The 20843-nt window shown below is 56.4% G+C and overlaps 1 protein-coding gene across 5 annotated transcripts; it reads right to left on the bottom strand.

The window, feature by feature from the left end:
* Positions 1–705: 705 nt before the first annotated feature.
* EGFL7 (EGF like domain multiple 7) lies at positions 706–19684 on the bottom strand. Of its 5 annotated transcripts, XM_042786891.1 has the most exons (11): positions 19550–19684; positions 14663–14731; positions 14001–14189; positions 8967–9148; positions 7172–7294; positions 6823–6935; positions 6008–6103; positions 4422–4586; positions 3455–3519; positions 2915–3077; positions 706–991 (listed from the first exon to the last, which is right to left on the bottom strand). In XM_042786891.1, the coding sequence occupies exons 4-11, from the start codon at positions 9044–9046 to the stop codon at positions 969–971; spliced, it is 828 nt and encodes a 275-aa protein (XP_042642825.1). In that variant the 5' UTR covers positions 9047–9148; positions 14001–14189; positions 14663–14731; positions 19550–19684; the 3' UTR covers positions 706–968. The 5 variants fall into 5 exon arrangements, with proteins under 5 accessions (XP_042642825.1, XP_042642823.1, XP_042642824.1 ...); XM_042786889.1 differs by lacking the exon at positions 14001–14189; XM_042786890.1 differs by lacking the exon at positions 14001–14189 and having other exon boundaries at positions 14663–14728.
* Positions 19685–20843: the final 1159 nt, after the last annotated feature.

The raw sequence follows: 20843 nt of genomic DNA, 5'->3' as shown, positions 1-20843 counted from the left end.
GTAAGCACTGGGGCTTGCCAGGCCTTGGCCCCCAGGGCAGGAGACTGTCCCTCCCTCCTTAACCTCACCCTGTGGGCACTACTGAGTGGCAGGTTCGTCCCCGTCTGCTCTGTGCTGATGATGGGACTGTCGCAGGGAAAGGTTGATCTATTAAAGCAAGTAAAAACACTCTCTGCACCCTCAGGCCCATGTCAAAGCTTCATCCCTGTTACTGGGACGGCGCGGAGCGCTGCGAGCGTCAGCAGGTGAATTCAGAACAAGCTGCTGCAGCTGCCACGCTGAGGAGCAGCGAGGCACCAGCCAACCTCCAGCGCTGGGGACTGGTCCCAGGGCGCAGAACAGGAGCTGCAGGGACGCTCCCTGTACCCAGCTGGCGCGGTACCTTTGCAGGGACTGGTTGCACCCGTCCCCTGCCGTGATGCCTGGCTTGGGGCTGCCCCTCTGCACCGAGTCCTTTTGGGCCGTAGTCCTCCAAACGCAGGACTCGTCCCCGCCTTCTCTAGGTGGGAGCAGGGGGTGTGGGGGGGCAGCTGTCCTGCCCGGGCCGGGTCTGTGCTCCCCTCGCAGGCAGCACAACCACCCCTGTGCCCCCTGCTCCTGGGGAGGTGATGTCCCAGGGTCACCCTAAGTAAAAGCCAGGCAAAGCACGGCACCACACAGCTTCACGTACAGCCGGTCTCTCTGGCACAGCCAGACAGGCACTAGTGGCATGAGGTAAGGCATTTATTTTCTGCCTCTCCAGCAGGAAGGGGGTGAGATGCTGAGGGCTCAGAGTCCAGTTTGGCAGTAACTGCTTGACCTTTGGTGAGTTGGAAGAGAAAATGATGGAGATGCTGATGGGGAGCCAGCCTTCTCTTGCTCCCCTGTGCCTTCCTGTAGATGATGCGACTTCGTCCCCAGCCTGGGGCTGGAGAGTGAGATAAGAGCTGCAGATGCACTCAGCTTGCTCCAATTCCTCGCTTGCTCGGCTAAAGTTCATTCTTGCAGGAACCTGGGAAGATGGGGAAGAAAAAAAAAAAAAAAAAATCCAGTAATGTTGTTAGCCTGGATTTGGTTTGTCGCTTTTCCCCAAGAGGGATGAGGTTGACCTCAACCTCCCTGAATGTCACCCTGACTCGCTGCTTTCCCTTTGCCAAACACCCCCAGGCTGGCTCTGCCCCGCCGCGTCCGGGAGCGTCGTCCTCGCCTGGGCCTGGGAAGTCCAGTGCAAAGCGTCCGGAGGAGTGGGGAGAGCCGGCGACAACGCCCCCCGGCTGCCCCAGGACGGGAGGCTGGGACCAGCCTGTCCCCACGCCAGCCCCTGGCTCCGTGGGGCAGCAATCGGAAGCGGGTCAGCAATGTCCCCAAGGCCCAGGGAGCTCCGCGGGTTGTGGCACAGCCGAGCGCCGCCGGCCTGGGCCGAAGCGGGGCTGGTTCAGCCTGAGAGGGGCTAAAAAGGTTATGGCTTAAAGAAAGCCAACCTTGTGCCTTCACCGGTGGTTTAAAGAGGAGGAGATGTTTTTCAGTCTTTAGGCACATCCCTGCTGGGCGGATAATTGGAGGGTGCAGTTGTATCTTAGCGTTCGGTTGTGAAATGCTTCACAAGGCAGGGAAAAATGGACAGCTACTTCACTGTCCGTGGGATGCCCTGCAAGCCCCAGTGCTTGCTGGCGTATGAAAGGACAGTCTCGTGTCCTCCAGGGACTTTCAAGACCATGAGAGGGACGAAAACAAGTTTTGCTTGCTGGAACAGGCTTGGCAGAAGTTAATTTGAGGATTTTGGAGTCATCCCCTGGACTAAATCCATGTTACCTTGTGATACTATTCACATTCCTTGGTGCTGCCACTAATAATATGTACAGGGCAAAATTAGGAAACTTGTTCTGCTGGCACACTCAGTGGTTCTGATCGTTACCCCTGTCTGAGATGTTTTTTAAGTGTCTATTTGCAGCTACTTAGTCTTCAAACATGTTCTTTGAAGTCTTTTATATCTAAGCCATTACTGCAAGCAGTGAACTGGGACTGGGTATGCCCTGAAACACAGTTTTCCCTCGAGTCTTTCCAAGCACCCTCGCCCCTCTGCCCTGAGCACCAGGCTGCTGCTGCACACCAGCTCCTGAGCTGGCCCAGCCATGCCCAGTTTCTGGGTGTGTTTGACTGGAGTTATTTAATGGGAAAGCGAGCTGCAAAGAGCTGCCTACCAAAGTTTTCATATGGTTTGTGCTCTGCTCTGAGTCAAGCTGCAGTGCTCCAGGGCGAGCATTGCACACACCTCAGGGACCTGAGGGGATGCTGCCCCGATCTGGGGTGTTGTTGGGGAGCACACCAGGCAGGAACACCCCCCACCCCCCTCCCCAGCCTTCAGCCATTTCACACATGACAGCTCTCACCCCGTGTCTCTCGTTCAGAGTTTGCACATAGGAGACCCTCTCTGGTCCGCTGCTTGGACCAGACTTCAAAAAGAAATGCGTAAAACTTCCCAGGCTCGTAAATCTGCCAACTTTTGCACGCTCCCTAAACTTTCCTGATTGACTTTTTGGACTGTTAATTTCCTAAGGGCTGGGGTTTCTTTTCTAAAAAGTTGTAATGGTACAGGAATGGAACACAGACGTCGTGGGTGCCGACTGCGAGGTGTGACCCACTGCCTATAGTGGGCTCCCACTGATTCTGCCCCAGAGCCACATTTCCATGTGCCAATCTTACGATTTTTGGCTGCTACAAGGGCAGTCAGATGGTGCAGCCATAGAAACAGCTTTGAAATGAAGCTAATGGGCTGTTTTGTGTTCATCTTTTATTAATTACAGGCTGCTGAGCTTGAGGGAAATAGAGATTAATAGTGGCATATGTGTTACTGATCTCGCTGGCCCGCATCTGCGCACCATGGCCAGCGTGGGTGGAGTGAAATACTTCAACCCTGCTTTTTCCAGGCACTTACACGTCTCCAGCCGCTCCTCAAGGAAAGAGATCTGCTCGCTCAGGGAGTCGATTCTGTCCAGTTGCTGGAGGGAGTGGGACAGCCGGCTGATGGGGTCTGCGCCGACGTCCTCCGGCGCAGATGGCATGAGGTTGTGGAAGGGGGCCAGCACCAACTGGAGTTTCTGCAGGGAGAAGGGGAGCCGTGAGCGTGTCCTCCCCGGCCGGGAGGACCACCCGGCAGGACACAGCATGCTGCTGGTCCGGGGGGCATCCCCCCCCCCCCCCCCGGGGTGGCACGCCGGCCGGCTCGCGGGGCTTTGGTCACGTTCGAAGGGCCACTGGGCTGGAAGAGCTGCTGCGTGGGCGCTGGCGGCAGCGTGGAGCACAGCTGGGATCACTGCGGCGTGAGGCCAGGGTGATGTTAAAAATAGAGCCGGGGCGGAGGGAAACCCTGGCTGCCAACGGCCCCGGGGTAGGAGCTGGCTGAGCTTGGCCCTGAGCTGCAACGGGGCCGCGGGGGCAGGACAGGGCAGGGCTGAGCCGCGTGCTGAAAGCTCACCTGCTCCAGCGCTTCCACTCGGCTCTTCAGGTCTTTCATTTCTTCCTTCATTTCACTGGGGGGACCTGAAAAAGTGACCGAGGGAAGGTCAGTGAGTAAAAGCTCATTGCCCTAGATGAACTGGAAGGTGCTGGGGAGAGGCATTGCTGCAGGGCCCGGGCCAAGCTCTGCTGCTTTTCACTGCCCTCCTAGTGAGTCCCTGGGGTCTGTCCCGCTGGGACCAGCCCCCGCAGCATCAATCGGATCCAACGCCTGCTGCAAGCACTGGCATCTAGTCCTGCTGCTAACGGGCACAAGCCTCACCTTGCTGCCGGAGTACCTGCAACAAAGCGGGGAATTTTTCAGGCAGGTGGGGTGATGCTTAAGTGATAAGAGAGCTGGCAAAGCCTGGCCTTTCGTGCCTGTGGTGGCAGATTAGTTAGTACCCGGGTCTGCCCTGTCCCATGGTGGGCACAAAGGATTGTCCCTGCTGAGGGCCCTGGACAGGGGATAAAGGCAGGTGGCTTGTGGGGCACATGCAGACGGTGCTCTGCTCTCCCAGGCGTTTACTGCGTGATGCCTGTGCTGGCCACAGCGCATTATTACTCACGGTACGAGTTTGAAGTGTCACAGCGCGTACCAAAAGTAATAATGGGCCGTCACCAGCGGCGCCCGCCGCTCCTCATGGCTCCGGACTTGCTCTGCGGGAAGGACAACGATGAGGGAGAGAACAGCCACATCCCAGACCCCGTACGCCCCGGCCAGGCTCTGTCACCCTTGCAGATGGAGCAGTGGCTGGATTTGTGCACCGGGGAGGTTGGTTGGGTGGTAGAGGGACTCCTGGGTCACTGAGAATAAAGCTGAGGGGTTCTGGCTGTTGTCCCCGCTCCTGTCTCTTACCACCCGGTGACGCTGAGTGTTAATCCCAGCTTTCACTGAAGGCCCTGAGCAGCCGGGGCTGTCCTGCAGCGGAGAGGGGACAGGTTACCTGCTTGGCTGAAGGTTTCAGGCTCGGGCGCTGGCACCAGGGGCTGGCACGCTTTGTCGTCGGCAGCGAGGCTGAAGCCGTCCTGGCAGGCGCAGCGGTAGCTCCCGGCTGTGTTGATGCAGAGCTGACCGCAGCCGTGGCTCCGGCCGGCACACTCATCCACGTCTGAAACCACAGGTAGGGCTCAGCGAGGGCAGGGGTGGTGAGGAAGGGCTTCCCCGGGGGTGGGGGGGTGAGGGGCTCAGACGGCTCAGCCACACACGGGTTTAGGCGCAGTGGGGCTGCAGTGGGGCCCCAGCGAGTGCCCAGGCCACGCGCGTTTGTGCTGGGCCCAGCTCTGGGTGCTCCCAGCGCTGCAGCGTGTGAGCACAGGGGCTGCCAGCGCCTGGGACAGCTTTTCCTCTTGCACCCGGTGGGAGCAAACCTGAGCTAACCCCACGGGGGATCTGGTCTCCTCCCTCTTCCACCTACTCCCCCCCCCCCCCCCCCCCAAAAAAAAAAAAAAGAGCCAGAACAAAAAGCTGTGGTCAGAAATGTCCCAGCTCTGGCCAGGCGGGCACAGGCAGCACTCAGCTCTCATCCTGGATTTATGGCCGGGGTTTTGGTTCCAGCCAGCCGTGGCCGAGGAGCTATCAGCCTTTCAAGTGTGTACAAAACCCAGTAACCTCTCCTCACACGGGGGAGTTATTAAAGCTGTTCCCACAAAGCAGAATGAGCTGAACCGCTTCCCACGCCCAGGCGAATCTGTTTTAGGCAGTGGGAAAATCCTCTCCCCCCCCTGTGCTGGAGCCCGAGCTGTCAGCAATGTGCTCAGCCCTGCCTGGCCCAGCGTGGGTCAATGCCACACGCTCCTCCCCTGCCTTACGGGAGGGTGGAAAGCCAGGAAACACCGTGGCAGGGGTTTGCACCACGCTGCCTGATTTCCCTGTGCTCTGGTGAGGAGCATCGGGCTGCTGTCACGCTGGAGAGGAGCTTGGTGCCTGGAGATTGCCAGGCTTCCCCTCCACCCCCAGATATTTTCGGTTTACAGATTTAGTCCCTGCAGTAAATGGGCGTCTTAGTATACAGCAAGAGCGTACAAAGCCTGGGAGATGGGTCATTACAAATACACAATCTCAGGCTGACCCCACAAGCGTAAGGGCTGCTTTGCAGAAAGCCCTTCGCTGGCTGCACAGACATGGCAGAGTACAACCTCTGCTCGTGCTGACCCAGCACAGAGCAGCAGCGGAGAGAAAATGTAGATGCCAGGGCTGCATGTGAGGGCTGGGAGCACTGAGGCAGCCGAAGGCAGGTCCGAGCTCCCCTGGGAGCTGAGCTTCCCGGCCTTTCCGTCGCTGCCCTGGAGCAACACGTGTAGTTGTGCACGTGTGTGGGTGGGTGTGTGTGGAGGGGTGACACACTGGTTTCCTCTCTGTGGTCTGAGTAGCACCAGGCGTGTGCCAAGGCCTGGTGAGGAGCCACAGTGCTGGTCCCTGTCCCCCCATCAAGGGGTCAAGTCTGTGGGCAGAGAACCTCCAGAGCCCCATGGCAGCCCCGCTGCTCCCCGGAGAAGCTGGGAGCCCGGAGGCGAGCGGCGTGGCTGGTACCTGTCTGGCAGGCTGGCCCCGTCCAGCCAGGTGGGCAGGCACATCTGCCAGGGAAGGCACAGGTCCCGCCGTTCTGGCACGGCACCCAGCAGAGAGCTGCAAGACAAAAAAAAAAAAAAAAAAAAAGAAAGAGCACAGCGTCATCAGGCAGCTCCAGGGGTCCCGATTTCCCTTCCCCTGCTACCGTGGGGGCGTGTACACACAGAGCAAAACGTACCCCTGCACCAGCCCCGCAGCGGTGGGGTTGAGCTGACTGGGGTGCACGGGGTGCAGGATGGGTGGGATGAACAGGATCCTGGGTTTGCAGAGTGGAAAGAAGCCAAAGTGCTGGCAGCCAGCAGAGCTGGGAGGGACGGGAGCCGACGGGCAGCAGCAGGCCCTGGGGAGCCCCTGGTGCTGCACTCTGAGCTCATCTGGGGATGGACTTGCTGCTGATGTGTTTTGCATTTGTTTTGCGTTGTACATCACAATTGCCTCCTGAAAGCATTTCTCTTCCATTACTGCTGATTTATGTGGAAAGGACTTACTCGTTTTATTTATCCTCTGGTAACTATAAAGTTAATAAGCGATCCCAAAGGAAAAAGGCCTGCGAGGCAGTGGAGAAAGGCTGGGAATTAATCAGAAATTGAACCACATTTAGTTGTGACGCCGAAAATTTAAATGCTTTCCTCCAGGGAGAATCCGCCTGACAGGCAGAGTGCCGGTAAATGAGCGAGCTGGCTGCTGGGGCCTCATCCAGGGACCTGAGCTGCACAGCTCCTGGGCTCTGGGGAAAGGGCAAGCGCTGGCACCGGGGTGGCACAGCAGCCTCTTACCTCTGTTACAGCTGAGCGTGTGGCCGTTAGCTCTGCTCCAGCCGGGACAGCACGAGGCCGCGGGCTGGGGCAGCTGCCTGTACGCCTGCCGGTAGGCAACCCTGTAGATGGTCCTGCAACGCAAAGATGGGGCTGAGACGTCACCGAGAACCCACCCCGAGTCCCCCCATCCCCTTCCCACACCCGTGGGTCAGAGCCCCGCTGGCACCTCCCAGGCTGGGAGCCCCTTCCCCACGGATGGAGGCAGGACCCCCCGCCCCTTCCGCAGCCCCCCCTCCTCACGGGCTCGCTGGGATGGATCCGGGTCCCTGTGCGGTTCCAGGGCGGTGGTGCAGGTGGCTGCCCTCACCTGTAGGTGCTGCAGAGGCGGTGGCCCTGGCAGGTGGTGAGGTAGGGCTGGTAGACGGGCTCGACGTGGGACTCGGCGTAGGCGGCCGCCCGGCTCCGCGGCCCCGCGGCGCAGACCCTGCGGCTGAGCAGAGGGGAGCGGCTCAGACCCCGGCTAAAAACCAACCCGGCGCTTCTCCCTTCGGGGCAAAGGGCCTCCATTGATTTACACCAGCCCAGGACGTGGCCTGACAGTCCCTGTCTACAGAGGGCTATTTAAATGGCAGTGGCTAATTGCCCGAGTGACCTGGGAGGCTACTTCAAGCTGTTTCGGGGCAGGGACACAAAGCTGGAGCACTGCTGGCTGCGCAAGCTCTTCCTCCCTGCTGACGCCTCCTCGTACACTCACCCCAGTACAGTCCCTCCATCCCGGGGGAGCAGTTGGGGCCCAGATTTAAGGGGGATTTACTCAGAGCAGTTCTTCTTCCATTCATTGCCTCCCTTGTCCTAAAATCACTGGCTTTCTGGGTGGATTTTTCCTTTCTGAGACTTGCACGCCTGAAACAGATCCCCCTGTGGTCACCAAAAAATTAATGATCTCAGAGGAAGGGTCAGGCTCACCTCAGAAATGTAGAGGCCAGATGAAAGTCACTCTCCAGTCTTCCTAACACAATGTGATGTAGTCAAAACCTTTCCCAAGGTTAACAGCCAAAGTTAAAAATTCTTTCTTTCAACATTTTTCAGCCCAAGCAGGTCAGTCCCACTGAGGAACTCATCTACTTGTCTCAACCTCCCAGCCCAATTAGAAACTAGAATAAAAAGCCTGGGAATTAGCATGGACATCAGATGGCTTCCATTAACTCCAGAGAACTCCCCTCAGCTTTGCTGATTAATGCTATAGAAGATGCAATTTTTAAATGGCAATTGTTTGCTTTGCAAAATTTAGAATAAAGCTATAGCTGCAGTCTGTGCGTGCGAGCAAGGAATGCAGCCTGTGGTTTTAGTCACGACCAGAATGCAAAAGGTTTAACACGAGAGGAGAGTATTTCAGTGCAAAAACAAACTTTGTAGAAGATGTGAGCTGCATCTGGGGGGTGGGCATTGAGCTCAAGCTCCTTTTGGCTGGGGAAGAAACTGGGGCACCGAGCTCTGGGCTTCCTCTGACCCAGTGGGAGCCGAGCTGTGCCTGCCCAGGCTGTGCCGGGATCCAGGGCGCTATGTCGGACCTGTTTCTTGGAAAGAAAAGGGGAATCTCTGGAGCTGCCACTGGACCACAGCTGCTGCACCCCAGGGAGCACAGGGCACAGCAGGCAAAACCCGCCAGGGCTTCCCACGCCTGCGTCCCCTGAAAGCATCCTCCGAGCTGGGAGGCTGAGTCCATCTCTGATGGCTTGTTTGCAAGGCTTGATTGGTGTGATAGCAAGTTTGCACGCATATTTTTGTGCAAGGATGTACTTGAAAGAGACAATAATAATTCATGAACAGCTCAGGGCCTGATTAGCTTTTGATTCTCCCAGACAAAAAGCCCAGAATGTTTTTGTGTCCCCTGCATGGAGGTAAACGGAGCCAGGGCATTTTCTCTGAGAGGTTTTTTTCACTTCAGTGAAAAAACAAACACCAGCAAAGGGCTGCTGAACCTTGGCTGCCCCAGGAGGACTCGGCAGAGCCTTTTCCCACCTCCTCACCAGCCCAGTGGAGCTTCCCACGCGTGTGTAGCTGGCTGGCTGAACAGGGCTCTTCATCACTCAGAGAGGATGCGCCCCACTGTGACATGTAGACAGGCACGCCTGGGAGATGTAGACAAAAACGGGGCTTACCCAGCCCGGGCAAAGCTGCTTGTGCCGGTCACGCTGAGGATGAAGAGGAGTCCTGAGAGGAGGCAGCCGACGCGGCGCATGTCCCGTCCCTCCCGCGGCGCCCTGGGCTGTGCGGCACGACCGAGCGTCACTGGTGGGAAGCGCTGGCTCCTACTGCATGTCTCGCCCTTCAGCGGGGAACCCTGCGAGCAAGAGAGGAGCAGAGTCAACGTGGGGTGTCTGTCCCCAGCCGGTGACATCTGACGGAGCCGTGGGGACGGGGCCAGCCCCCTCTCCCGGGGTCAGAGGGATGGCCCCGGGCGTGCACAGACCCTCCGAGGGCAGCGCAAGGGGCTGGGGCAGGAGCACGCTTGCTGGCAACAGAGCAGGGTGACGTGCTAAAGCACAGGGGACGAGGGGACACGAGGGACCCATGAACCCCTTGCAAGGCGGGTGCTCCTCCAGGTGCAAACCCGCTTTGCCCCACTCGAGTCACCGGTGTGGCAGTGGTTTACCCCGGGGGGATACCTGGCCCGGCAATGCAGGAGATGCTCTTGTGGCACCAGAGACCGTGGCAGGGAAGGGACCTGTGTCGCCCTGAAATAAACTGCCAATTCCAGGCAGCGAGGGCAAAACAATGGCCTGTAATTTCTTAATCCATACAGCGTTGTAAAACTGCATTTTCCCACCACATAATACACTGAAATCTGACCTTCTTCTCTTTAAAATACAAATTCTTGCCAGAGAAAAGTGCTGTAAGGGCCATATGTACCGTCTGGAGAGTCGGTACTGAGTCACGAATAAAGAGGCTTTGATTTTCTAGCAGAGGACAAATATGAAACAAGGCTGAAGAAGGTCAGTAACAATACCTAATTTAAACTATATCTACTTGAAACAAAACAGTTGGCCTCCGGATGGCAGCAGTTAAAGGAGGAAGGAATAAAGAAACCCACCTTAAACATACTTGAATTAAAGACAGAATCAATCTTTCTGATTAAACCTTGAGAAAGGAGTGGCTTTATGGGGAGGCAACACAAAATGCAACATCCTTCTGAAACTGCAAATATGGTGAGCTGCAAATAAACCTTCTAAAATCCCCAGGTGATGTGGGGTGGGGTTGGACTGGAGAGTTTCAGGTTCACCTCCTGACTCCTTTGGGACAGTTCCTAACTTCGAGCCAAGATGTTAGGGGTAACCATCCCAAATCTGTAGACCCTGCAGGTCTCAAAGCCCTTCTCCAAGGCACTCAGTATCATCTTCTCCTTTGTGCAGGTGAAGGAACTGAGGCATGGAGAGATGCAGACCCGCATCTGGAGAGAAACCAGCCTGGTGCCTTCCTGCCCCCTAATACCAAACACGTTGTGCATATTTCCACGCAGCGATAGCGCGGAGTGGGCGGGCGGCTGAGCAGCCCCGTCCCCTCCTCACCCAGGCAGGGGCTCACCTCAGCCCACGAGCAGGGCGCACTTTGCCTGGCTGAGCTACAGGGAGCTGTCGTGTCACAGCAAATCGGCTTTATTGCTGTAAAACAGAGCTGGGACCTCCCTCAGTCCCTGAATTCTGCGGTACTGTGGAAGCTGAGGGTCTGGCTCCAGGACAGCGAGGGATAGCGACATACCCACTCTGTTCCCACAGAGCTCAGCCCAGCAGGGAACTGAGCTCAGCCCAGCACGGGCCCATCTGAACCTCTGTACAAGCCCAGGTTTGAGGAGGTAAGGAGGATTTTGGTGATATAAAGCCTTTGGTCCTCCATTCTCCTCCAAATGTAGCAATCTAATTCATCTTCTAATGATTAATATATGGTATCTCCACCATCAGGAAATCAAATCTTGGTTAACCTGTAGGAATTTAAAAAAAAAAAAAAAAAAAAGTGAAGGAACCTTCTTTCTCCCCAGTCCTCCTGGAGACATCCCAGGGACACTACTGTATGGAGACATACTAATTCCCCTTTGCTCAGCCAACCAGCTTTTCCCAGGGCTATACTGGGACACATATTTTCCTTACAATCACAGATCCTCAGACTAGCAGTGCTTCTCCAGAAGTCTGTAAGTAAAACTCTGCCAACCATCTCTGTCCTCCCACAGGATTCCTGTGTCTGCTTTGGGAGCTTTCCCTGTGGGGAAGGCAAGAAACACAGGGCACAAGCCTAAAATATAGACAGTTTGGTTTTTTGCTTTGAAATGGAGCAGCACTGCCCTACCTCAAGTGGTCAGAGTATCCCTCTGGGTCATAAAATTATGGTTGCTTCATACCAGAAAAAGTTTCAAAAGTGGAAAATATGATAACCTATACTTGTCTTTTTTATGAGTTTATAAAAATCAGCCTCTTTAAAGCCACTGAAGATCCTCCAACCTGTTGCCACTATCTGTTCTAACAGTCCTCTTTTAAAGCACATAACTCAAGGAAAATCTTTTCATGCTTAAGGAAAAAAAAAAAAAAACAAAAACAAACCACAGAGTTTTTTTGTCATTGCCTTTCTAATCTCTCATATGAAGAGGTGAAACCCCATGGTTTGTCAAGTGAAACTATGTGGGTGCATCTGAGCTTCTGCTGTTTCAGGGGGCAGCAAAGTCTCCTCAGCTGGCCATGTGCTCCTCTGGGTCTGGGGGTCCCCCCCTCTCATCAGCCAGAAACGTTCCTGTAACTCTCCTAAGTCTGCTCTTTCTTAACCCGCTGCAGCAACCAAAAGGAAAATACAACCCACCGTGTAGGTGAGCAGTGCTTTGTCCAGCTCTGCCCATGAAACCAAGGCTAAAACTCCAGCTGATGGCAGCAGCAGGAATCGGGGTCTGTCTGCAAAGTGATGCAAGAGAATCCGGTCCCTCAAGAGGATGTAATTACCCTCATGGGAATGCGACAGATGCGCTTTTGCAAACAGCCTGGCCTGGTTCTGCAGGTGAAACCACTGCTCCCAACCTCGCGTGGGCCCCGGTCTGTGCCCTTAGAGCCAAACCCTCCTGGAGAGGGGCAGCGGCAGCAGCAGCAAGATGGATTTTCCCCTTACAAACGCCTCCGGCTGCTCTCTCCGCAGGCTGGGAGGCAGGCGCGGCGGAGCACAGGAACAGGGATGCTGGAGAGATAGGGCACGGGGACGCGGGGACAGCGCGGGGCTGGGTGTGGGGACGGGGACACGGCGGGGCTGGGTGTGGGGACAAGGACACCGCGGGGCTGGGCGCGGGGATGGGGACACCGCGGAGATGGGCGCGGGGATGGGGACACCGCGGAGATGGGCGCGGGGATGGGGACACCGCGGAGCTGGGCGCAGGGATGGGGACACCGCGGGGCTGGGCGCGGGGATGGGGACACCGCGGAGATGGGCGCGGGGATGGGGACACCGCGGAGCTGGGCGCGGGGATGGGGACACCGCGGAGATGGGCGCAGGGAGGCTCACCCCGGCCCGCAGCAGGCCGAGCCCCGCTCCCCCGGGCGCTGCACCCCCCGGGGCAGACAGAGACAGCAGCGCCGCCGCCGCCCCCCGCCTAAAGACACCCCCCCCCCGAACCTTCCCCACCCCCTCACCCCCCCTCGCTCCCCCCCGGGACTCTCGGGACCCCTCGGCAGCCCCCACTGCGGCAGCGAGTCCCGCTCCACGAAACGCTCCCCCCGTCCCTCCCCGCTGCAGGATGCGGCCGCAGCCCTCCCTCCCCCCCCCCACCTCCTCCGGGGCATTGCCGAGCTCCCCCCCCCCCCGCCGGGACTCACCGGTGCCGGTGCCGGAGCCGCGGAGCCGCCGCCGCGCCGCGGCCCCCCCCGCATTTCCTCCCCCGGCCCGAGCCGGTCCCTCCGCCCCGGCCCAATGAGCTCCCGGCGGGGAGGAAAGCGGAGCCTCCCGGTCGGGGGGAAGCGCCGGGGCCCGGGGAACCTCCGCCTGCCCCCGCCCCGCCGGCCCCCGCGTCCCCACCGAGGTGACCCGGCTCCCCGGGGGACGTGCAGGGGACAGGGCAGGACCCCCGGAGAAGTCCGGTCTTTGGGGGGCACATGCAGCGACAGGCTGGGTTCCCCCAGAGATGCCCGGTCTCGAGGAGTTGTGCAGGGACACGGCAGGACCCTCGGAGAAGTCTGGTCTTGGGGTGGGGGGACATGGAGGGACAGGGCAAGACCCCCCCAAGAAGCCCAGCCCAGGGTGGGGGGGACATGCTGACGCCGTGCCCCGTATGCTGTCACCGCTGAGCTGACCCCAACGGAGCCGGGATTGCGGGGGACCCCTGCCCTGGCATCGACCTGCAGCCCCCCCAGCCCGTTTCTGCACGCCCCACACTAGGAGGACACAAGGTCCCTGACCCCCCACTCCCCCCAAGACCAGCTCGCCTGAGTGGGCAGGGGATTAATGGTGAGAGGAGGAGACCCCAGCAGAGCCCCCAGCCCCTCACCCAGGGGTGTTCAGACTCCCAGGTGAAATGGTCCATCACCAGTGCAGCGGCCAGGGCGGATTTATTTCCCTTTGCTAAAAAATACTGTAGCTGGTTCTGCACTCCCCAAGAGGACATATAATTATAAGACATATATTATTGATTCCCCTGAACTCATGACAACAGCAAAGTCCTTCAGAAGCAGGCAGTGAACTGCCAGGACAGGGAGGCTGGTTTCCAGTGAGCCCTAAAGGATGCTTGAAGGATTCCTTGGCCGCCCCGCTGGCTGCGGAGCGGCGTGAGGGTCGACCCGGAGAGATGCCCAAATTCAACCCACAGACCCACGCAGGGCGCAGCTTTGCCACTTTGCACAACACCTGCCCGGGGACTGATCAAGCAGGCCGATCCCAGCTGCCTACAGGCTTCTCGTGTTAAATGCCTGGTTATTAAAGCAAATTCTGCAGTTTGGCTTGTGCCAAACTGCCACTTGTTTTGTCTACATTTTTCTCTGGGAAATTAGAGCACAGAGGCTTATTGTTTTTCAGATGACTTAGGCGCCTACCCATGCACAGAACCAGCCTTAATGATAGCAGGGGTCTGATGTGCAAATGAATGGCAGGATACGACCCCCTGGGAATGAATATTTGTTCCCATTAAACTTTGCAATTTTTTTGAAAGCTTGTAGACATTTAAAGGAAATATTTACCAGTTAATAATGGCTCTGAAAGAGAAACTGAGATCACTGGCCGATCCCCTGTATTTCCTCATGGATACGTTGAGGCTGCTGGTTGAACTGGAGCTGTCTCAGGTTATGTTGCACCCTCCCGGGAAACTGCGTGGGGCTCTCAGGTGGACCCGTGTAAAAGGACCATAAACTGCTTTGACGAGATCCTCCCTGGGCAAGGGAGCAGAGCAGAGGGGAATCAGCTCCGGGACATGCTGGTGAAGCTGAAGCTCCATTGCTGGGGACGACAGGGTGTGCGGAAGACAGGATCCCTCCCAGCAGCAAGCAAAAGGCTTGCTGGTGCTGGTGGAAACACAGCTCCACGTTACACAGCACCTCGCATGGCACAAACAGGTTTGCTCACTCTGTCTGGATCCAGCCTAGCTCTGGGGAATGATTTCAGCCCATTTAATCTCATAAATACGAAGCACAGGCAACTTTTCCCAAGAGCCTTGAAGGGATGGTAATTTTCTTATTATGCAGAGAGTGCTAGGTTTTTTTTTTTCTGGTGTATGGGGGAGATGAACAGAGCCTGATACTCAACTTGTCTAATAATTGCAAAATGCATTTGGAAGCCAATGGAAAACTTCTCCGTCTGACCATACCGAAAGCACAGGATCTCGCTTTGTAGCCGAGACACTCACCTTATCCTCAGTGCTCCATCATTTGTCCCAGGCAGGGATCCTTTCCTGAAGGACCATCTTGCTTTCCTACTGTCAGAACAAAAAAAGCCCACTGTTACACTCCCCTTGTCATGCAGGCAGAGATCAGTGACCTGCCCTTGCCCACGGTGGACCTGGTGTGGGTTCCCTGGAAGCTCCCAAAGGTCCTTGTGGAGTGGGTTGGAGGACGAAAGCAGGATCGTGGCCACAGAGAACCTGTGTCTGGCATTGGCACTGAGCTCACACCACCGAGGCTCGCTGGTGTGCCGGAGAGGCACAGGCACCACAGTCCTGGTGGTAGGGCATGGGGGGGCCCGTCCCTTCCCTGCTGTGCAGTGCAGGCTGCACAGTGGGGGTTTGTTTTAGGAGCATCCTATGGGTCCTGATCCTCCCCTCGCTCACACGAGTTTGCTGTGACCCCAGTGGGGAAGGCCAGGCAGATCCACAGTGCCTTTGCACCCTTTGGGGTTGAGCAGGCAGGGGTACGAGCAAGGGCTGAGCAGAGGAGAAGCCCTGGTTCCACCTCACGCAGCGCCCACACTTTGCTGAACACCAAGCTATCCCCTCCAGCAGTTTGCCCATGGCTGGGATTTTCCAACACCCCAAGAGAATGGGGTGCCCCATTCTTGCTGACACTCTCCTGGGCATATCCAGGTTCCTCTACACTGATTTCTGATCCCATCTGCTGTACCCCAACGCTATATTTTACCATCTTCAGTATGTACTCACATTCATTTAAGAACAAAGACCCCTAACTGCCCAGGCAACCTTTGCACAAGTCCCCGGGATCCCAAGTGTAAATTTGATGGTGAGATGGGGGATGGCCTCACTGACACCCAGCATCTCTCACGACACTCATCTTTCAGCTCCTTGTGGGACAACACCACGCAGCAGAGGACTAACCACGTCGCCTTTCAGGGTCTCTGTTAGAGAGCCATTGGGCAACTATTCTCTAAGTGCACTGCATCATTTTAAAATTCTGCAAGTATTTTAATTGCAAAATGTTTGCTTTCCAGTTCCATTTATTGGGTCAAATCTTTGCTCAAGCCCATGTCAGCTTCTTAAGAACTGCATATAGGCCATTAAAAGAGCATTTAATCCTTCAATCTTAGGGAGGGTTCAGTGTCTTATATGCTAATATTCATTATCCTGGGAGGAAATCCCCCCAGGACACTGCCTGGCAAAGTTCCCTTGAAAGCAGAGGAGTTATGCCAGTTCAGAGTGGGGGAAGATCAGATTTGTTGGCTCTGTTAATATGGGTGTGATGAGCTTCTGACAAAGGCACTGAAGGATTCTGGCTCCTGACTGCAAGTCTGTCTGAATTTGAAGTCCTCCCCGGGACCGGTGTTTTACATGTTTCCTCCAAAGCTTTCTCCCTTGCACACTAGAAGTGTACTCCCACGACATCTAATATTAATGCTTGTCTCCAGGCCAAGAAAGAAATGTTTCTGCCCAAACTCCCTCTTAGATTTAGCAATGTCAAAACCTCCTTGTCTCCCACTGGTTTTACCACCAGTGTGAGCTATGAGGCACGCTGAGTGCTGGCCTGGAGCAGGTCTCCGGCTGAGCACTGGGCTGACTGTGAAGGTGAGATTTTTCACCCTCTTCCCCATTTCCTAGAGCCCATCCCGCCGACCTGCCAAGCTGCACTCGCTCCACATCCAGCAGCACCCTGAGAGCATCCGTGGTGGGTTGAGGGCTGGAGGTGTGGGCTGGGCTTCCAGCTGGCCCCCGCTGGGGTAGGTGAGCTAGGGGGGGTGTGAAGGTGTCTGGGGCTGGGGTAGGGGGGACTCAACTTTGCTCTTGCTCTGTATGCACGACAAAGGAATGATTAACAGAGAACAATTAATAGGAGATCGGCACTAAGGTCCCACATCAGGAACCCTCGCTTGAGAGAGGAATGCTTACAGACCATCACAGCAAACGGGACATGCCCAAGCACACGAGCACTTCCCCAAACTGGGGCCAGAGGTGCTGAAGTGGCAGATGGAGAGAGACGGATGGGGAGACAGACAGAAGAGTGACACACATACAGATGCAAAACTTTTCAGCTGCTACAAGTGGTGGCTGACCCCATACCTGCTGTGTACAATGGGCTCTTGCTGACCTCTGCAGGGATCTTGCACAGAACTGGAAGCACTTGCTAAAGCAATAGGAATTTTTGGTGCTTCTGAAAAAAGGGGGAATGCCTTTTCCTGTTTTAGGACAAGCTCCTCTGCTCAGGCTCTTCATAAGGCTGTTTGTAAACTTTACACTTAAGTTTAGGCTTTGGAGCAGTCCCTGTTCTGCAGAGCTCTGTAAGGAAAATGACCTCCCACTATTCTATTATGTCCCATATTGTTTTCGGTTGCATCAGCTGCAGACCAGTTATCTCAGTGGAAATCTAGATGAGTCCATTGATGTCAGTGGGATCAAAGCAGGCCAAACCAAGAAAAGTACTTGGCCCATAGCTCTCGGTCTGTCGTCACCAGTTGCCCAGTGCTGTGCATATTACGACCAAGATCTGACTCTCACAAAGTTATATTTTTTTTGCCTAAGATCTTCACAAGCATTAAGTGTCTCAGGACCGCTATGTTATAACTTAAGGCGACCACAGAGACGTACAGCAGACTGGCTGTAGCTGTTCAAAAACCAATGCGTGAACAGGACAACATCCTGTAGCCAGGCTTATTTTTTCTCTTATGTGCACATAAAGAAGTTCTTATTTACACTTAGAGGAGGCAGTAATGGCTGCTGCATAAAAGCTGGGAAATGATTCATCTCTCCCAGGAATAAACTGAATTTCATGGCTTTTTGTGAAATTTCCCTGGCAAAAAGTGGCATTACTCAGCGGGGTATAGTCCCCCCACTCTGCTGTCCCCCTCTGTGTTTTCCCAGTGAATCACTCCCCGAGGAGCGCATGGGAAGTGCGGTGGGAATAGCTGGGAGCTGCACGCACGGCTCAGTCACTTCATCACCACCATCCCAGTGAGCAGCTCAGGAGAGAGCATTTTGCTCAAGACTGTTTTTTGCTCTGATTATCCTTCTATATCAGGAGAAAGTCTCCAGCTCCAGAAACCTGCACTAAGCAGAGCTCCTCTCTGCAGTCACCTCCCAGGCTATGGGCAGGACAGGAACCCAAGCGTTCACTTTGGGAGAGGATGGAGAGTGAAATAACATTTCTGATCAAACTCTTCTGTTTACAGAGACCCTTTTCTTTCTCTGTCTGCTCTGAAACTTCAAGTTAAATCTTCCCTTGTATTTCGCCATGCCCTTCTGCTGCTGGTGTGACTGTGAGTCAGGTTCGTTTACTCTAATTTGTTGCAGTTTGTAAATCTGTCTCCCCAGAGCCAGCCCCAACTGCAGCAGTAGAGTCTGGGAAAAGGCTCAAATGAGCCTGCAGCCCAGATTCAATTTCTCTTCCTTACCTCTAGGGAAACTTGTACAGAGCTGGTAGTTTAACAGCATAGAGGAGGACTAACTCAATCAGCAGAATGAATGCTGGATCATAGGGAATAACATTCAAAATCTGACAGGGCAGACTCGGTGTTTTCTGCTACTACCCGGAGGAGCAGTGGATTTTTGAGGAGGCCACTGCATCTGGGCTTCTGTCTCACACAGCTTCCCAAGCGGTAGCAGAGCTTCCCAATCCACTTTTAAATTCATTTTATCACTGACAAAGCCTCATTATTTCTTCTTATGTTTGATTCTCTGCCCAGTGAATGGATTCTGTGAACGTTAGACCCTGGGAAAAAGTATGCTGGGTTATTTCTACCGAGACCCATTCACCAGCGTGGTCCTTCTCCATGTTCCCACACAGCCAGTCAGCACCTGCATATCCCAGCTGCTCCGACCCACACCCAGTCTTTTACCCCAAAATACCCCAGGTACTTCACTGAAAGCCTCCCTCCCGCACCGTGTAATGCCACAACTTAGGATGGCGGGACCCACAGGTCTGCAGGTAGCTGAAAAGAGATAACATGAAAATCACCCAGCTCCACGGTTATAAATTTGAGAAGCTTTGCCGAGCTCCTGGCACGCACACACCGGCACGCTCCAGGCTCGGCCGTCAGCCAGGGCGAGCTTCAGGTCTGCGTGAGAGCAGGGACGGTCCCTGCCCGCGGCCCCGTCCAGCCCCACGTCGCCCTGGACGCGTCCGGGAGCCGAACCTCTGCGGCCGTGCGATCTGAAATCAGCAGCGCAGCGTCACGGCTCGGGGTCCGGCCGCGCCGAGGGCGAGCCCCGCGGCCGCGTGCTGCGTGGAGGGGAGCGGGAGCGGGCGGGGGGAAAGACGAACAATGTGCTGTGTCAGAGGTGTTCAGAGAGCCGGCAGATGGAAAAAGTGAATGAGTTATGCAAATAAAAGAGATTTGCTAAGAATGTCCAGCTATCTCGCAGGTATTTGTTTGCAGCCTTCCTCTACATGCATAGGAGGTAAAATCACCCTCTGTGTTCTCTGCTCCTGGAAAACAGCCTGAGTGCCAGCGGGGTGAATTAAAAATAATAGTGCTGCAGGTTGGGCTCTGCGCTGAGCAAACCAGCGCTGGAGATGCCCCTCAGCGAAGCCCGTGCATGGCTGACAGCAGAGCCGGCCTGGCTGGGAGCGGCCAAAGGACGCTTTAAAAACCAGTTTGCCCTGGCAGCCCTTTGCTGGTGTGCACCAGCCCCCCGAGGCTCCCGCCATCGTCCCTACCTGAGCAGGGGCAAAAACGTGCCCGGAGCCATCAGGGGCTGGCCTGGTGAGGACACACTCCCGCTGTCCCCAGTGCTAGTTTGCCATCCCATCCCATCCCATCCCATCCCATCCCATCCCATCCCATCCCATCCCATCCCATCCCATCCCATCCCATCCCATCCCCTCTGCGGCGATGGCCACAGCTCGTACGGTACCTCCGGTGCCCCGCCGTCCCCCGCTGTGCCGCCATGCTCCCCAACATCTCCCGGTGTCCATCCTCGCCCGGCCGCCCTGGCTCCGGCCGGCCCGGGCACCCGCCTCGCACCCCCGGCATGGCCGGCGGCCGGCCGCGCACAGGCAGGAGGTGGCTGCTGAGGTGGAAGGGTGGCTTTTTATGCTTTTCTTCCTGTATAAATCAGGCCGGGGATGGACAATCCCAGACAGGACTTCCTGTGTGTGTTGCGCGCTGATAACAGGCGCCGCGAAGGAGAACAAACACGGCCGCCCCGCGCCCGGAGGGGGAGAGGGGCCGCGGGGCGGCACCCCCCACCCCGTGCCCACCGGGGACGGCCACAGGGTGCCGAAATGGAGGGCAGGCAAGCCGCACGTCCCTGAGGACACGGGGAGGGAGAGGGCTGCCTGCCTGGGCTCCCCGACCTGCACCTCACGCCAGGCCTAAGATGGCTGCTGCCCCCCGCCCTCCCGCCTCGCTGGCACGGGGCACATTTTGGCAGCAGCCCTCCGCCCCCCCCCACCCCCCCCTTCCCCCCACCTCTCATTCCACCTTGGAGGGGGTGGACGGGGGGCCATGGGGACCCTCACGGCATCAAGACCTCCCTCACAACCCACGCCAAGCATGGCGGGGCTGGCAGCCATCTTCTCCAGAGGGCACCACGCTGACGTTAGGTACCAGCAGAGCGTGTTCTGGGATATTTGCGACCCCCTGAAATTTGGGTTAAAACGCAGCCGTCAGTCAGTTTGTTGGACGGCTTGTTACCCCTGTCACGCTGTCCCTGTGTTGGGAAAGAGCGAGCAAGGCACGTGCAGTGTGGGCCACTAAAGCTGCAGGACATCACCCAGCAAAGATGGCATCTTCAGCGCCGGGCAGCAGAGGCATGGAAGTTACTGCCCCCGTTCTGCAGTTTTCAAGGCCACTCTGGTGCAAAGCTGATTGTGATTTCAGATTTAATGTCTGTATTACCTTGGTTCTGGGTAGCCAGAGGAGGAATAGTACACTTTCCAATTGGGATTTGAAATTTTGACCCAGACCGTGCCAGGAAAGAAAACATTTTAGAACATGAGGGCTGTGCGGCTGGTAATTATTCCTCGGTTCTCTCAGAGGACGCAATCAGGCCGCCGAGCGAGCAGCCCCATGACTGCCAGGTCATTGCTGCCTGCTGCTGCGGGCATCAAGACCCCCACAGCAACCCGTGTGCTCTCCTCCTGTCCTGGCAGAGCTCTTGGCATGGGTCGGGGGGACGTGTGTTGTCTGGGGCTCCCCTGAAGCAG

This window comes from Tyto alba, unplaced genomic scaffold, assembly GCF_018691265.1.
Source record: "Tyto alba isolate M040663 unplaced genomic scaffold, T.alba_DEE_v4.0 Super-Scaffold_11, whole genome shotgun sequence".
NCBI classification, from domain to species: domain Eukaryota; kingdom Metazoa; phylum Chordata; class Aves; order Strigiformes; family Tytonidae; genus Tyto; species Tyto alba.
Note: the sequence above shows the minus strand (reverse complement) of the source record. Positions and strands in the feature narration are given on the sequence as shown.

Coding starts and splice junctions, on each gene's coding strand:
- EGFL7 (XM_033012078.2), bottom strand. CDS start 12,701: ATGCGGGGGGGGCCGCGGCGCGGCGGCGGCTCCGCGGCTCCGGCACCG. Junction 3,078..3,454: donor GAGTGGAAGCGCTGGAGCAG/GTGAGCTTTCAG, acceptor TTCTCCCTGCAG/AAACTCCAGTTGGTGCTGGC. Junction 992..2,914: donor TGAGGAGCGGCTGGAGACGT/GTAAGTGCCTGG, acceptor CCATCTTCCCAG/GTTCCTGCAAGAATGAACTT.